The sequence below is a fragment of the Aplysia californica genome, unplaced genomic scaffold, assembly GCF_000002075.1.
Source record: "Aplysia californica isolate F4 #8 unplaced genomic scaffold, AplCal3.0 scaffold00548, whole genome shotgun sequence".
Lineage (NCBI taxonomy): Eukaryota > Metazoa > Mollusca > Gastropoda > Aplysiida > Aplysiidae > Aplysia > Aplysia californica.
This window is the reverse complement of record NW_004797818.1, coordinates 499,077-501,060: the sequence shown is the minus strand read 5'-3', so window position 1 is coordinate 501,060 and position 1,984 is coordinate 499,077. Positions and strand designations below refer to the sequence as shown.

At 38.7% G+C, this 1,984-nt stretch overlaps 1 protein-coding gene across 1 annotated transcript in view; it reads right to left on the bottom strand.

Moving 5' to 3' along the window:
* Window positions 1-1,143, bottom strand: part of LOC101859432 (carbonic anhydrase 6) — a gene marked incomplete at its 5' end in the record, with an annotated part of 13,091 nt that extends 11,948 nt beyond the window's left edge. The window contains 1 exon segment of the mRNA XM_005106661.2: window positions 1,096-1,143. Coding sequence (XP_005106718.2) covers window positions 1,096-1,143 — 48 coding nt within the window.
* Between the last annotated feature and the right edge of the window lie 841 nt (window positions 1,144-1,984).

Here is a 1,984-nt window from a genome sequence, read left to right as displayed (position 1 = left end):
TAAAATCGATAAGAGTAGGCTTCGGCCGCCACCCGGGCAAAATTCAAAATTTCCTACCAACTGAAAATATTAGGTGTGTCGCGCGCGCTCATATGACCTATGCAGTTGCGAGCGCCGTAAAACACTTTACAAAAAACAAAACAAACAACAAAAACTGAGTGGTTACCGATGAAGTGTTTAGATTTTCCCCATAAGTAGCATCATGCAGACAAAATAGACTTAGGTTTACTTAAAGCAATATTATAGTTTTCCTTTCCGATGATATGCTTGTTCCATTTTGTTGCATTATTTTTCTTTATTGTTTATGTTATCTAAGTTTTACAATCAAGCCACTGAATCTCATTCTACATGCCCGTTGTGATGTTGAAGTGTGCACTGTGATCAAGTTGTCTACAGATTTTGTATTTCATTCAAATAAACATAATATTCTCAAGATCCTGAGTTGGTCATTTCAAAGAGGGAAGCGTTCAGATGAGTGTGTATGTGTATGTATGTGTGTTTGTGTGTGTGTGTGTGTGTGTGTGTGTGTGTGTGTGTGTGTGTGTGGGAATCCATGGATTTGTATGTGGTTGGTTGGCTGGTGCCTTGGTGTGGTTTGCTTCTTCTTTCCTATCAAATATCTGTCGTCCTTATCTCTCCTCCGATTTTATGTTTGTTACTTTCTTATATAACTTATTTAGAGAACTTGAACATACTAATAGTATGTGCGGACTTGAGACAGACTGGGGGGGGGGGATAATTTTGAATTTTCGAATTTGAAAGATTTGTTCACTATCATTGAGCTAAATAGAATTCTTGATTTTTATTGATAACATCGGTCTTATTCAAAGATATGATTAGTGGGTTTTTTATCATATGAATTGCTGTTTTTAAAGCTATTTTTCTTACAATTGATACTTCAACTATTTTGAGTAAAACCATTAAGCCATGCTATGAACCAACATGAAAACGACCACCTTATTTCCGCGCACTCGTATGAATTTATGCAGTTGCGAGCGCCGCAGAACTCTTACCTAACAGAAAACCTGAACAGATGAGTAACGAGAAAAGACTAACAATTATCTCCTGTGGTGACCAATCGGTTCTTCTACTCACCTGATTGTCCGACGTAGCTCCATTTTGCCGCCAAGGACAGAGAACAACCTGTAGAGGAGAGAAACAGACGTTAGAAATTTAGGTCGTCGAGAAAAACTTTAAAACATAACGGTGTGGGGGTATAGAATAGTTTGTTTATTGTTTTGGAAAGGGCGGGGTCGGGGTCTATCTGCTGGAAAGCTGTACTTAATTAAGCCTATCCGTACGCCCTGGGGTTTTATTCTTCACACTTTAAAATACTTTTAGTACGAAGATCTCTTTGAAACTTTCAGTATTTCTCAAAAAAATCTTTTTGACACACTGCTATGCAAAGCGTACGGGTCGGATTAAGGAGTAAATTTCCTCATTGGAAGTGGTGGCACAGAGTTCCCCACGTCGTATGGACACGATAGTGAAACGCGACGTACGGATAGGGTTAAGTGTTGGCACAGAGTTCCCCACGTCGTATGGATACGATAGTAAAACACAACGTACAGATAGGGTGAAGCAAATTACGTCCTCTATCTCTACCGCCCAGGAAAAACAGTAGCATGCATACTGCTTTAAAATCGCCTGTCAAGAAACAAAAGGCCATACAGGCTCACACTGATGTCAAGCATGCGCTCATGACTCGGCGTTGAGATGGATGGTCACTGAGATATGTCCCTGACCAAGATAAATCATCATATTGTGGGGCATCATGGTGAAATCAGGCGCTCTTCAAAATAATGAAATTGAAGAAACTGACGTTTTCCCACCAGTGTGACAATTTTTAAATCAAATTTTAGTTTTTTGGCTCAACCCCTTTCATGTCCATTCAAAAACACATTTATGTTTAAATTTCACTTAAAATCGTTATTTAAAAGCACGAAAATTGTAAAATATCAATCTCTTCTCAATGAACTCTCAA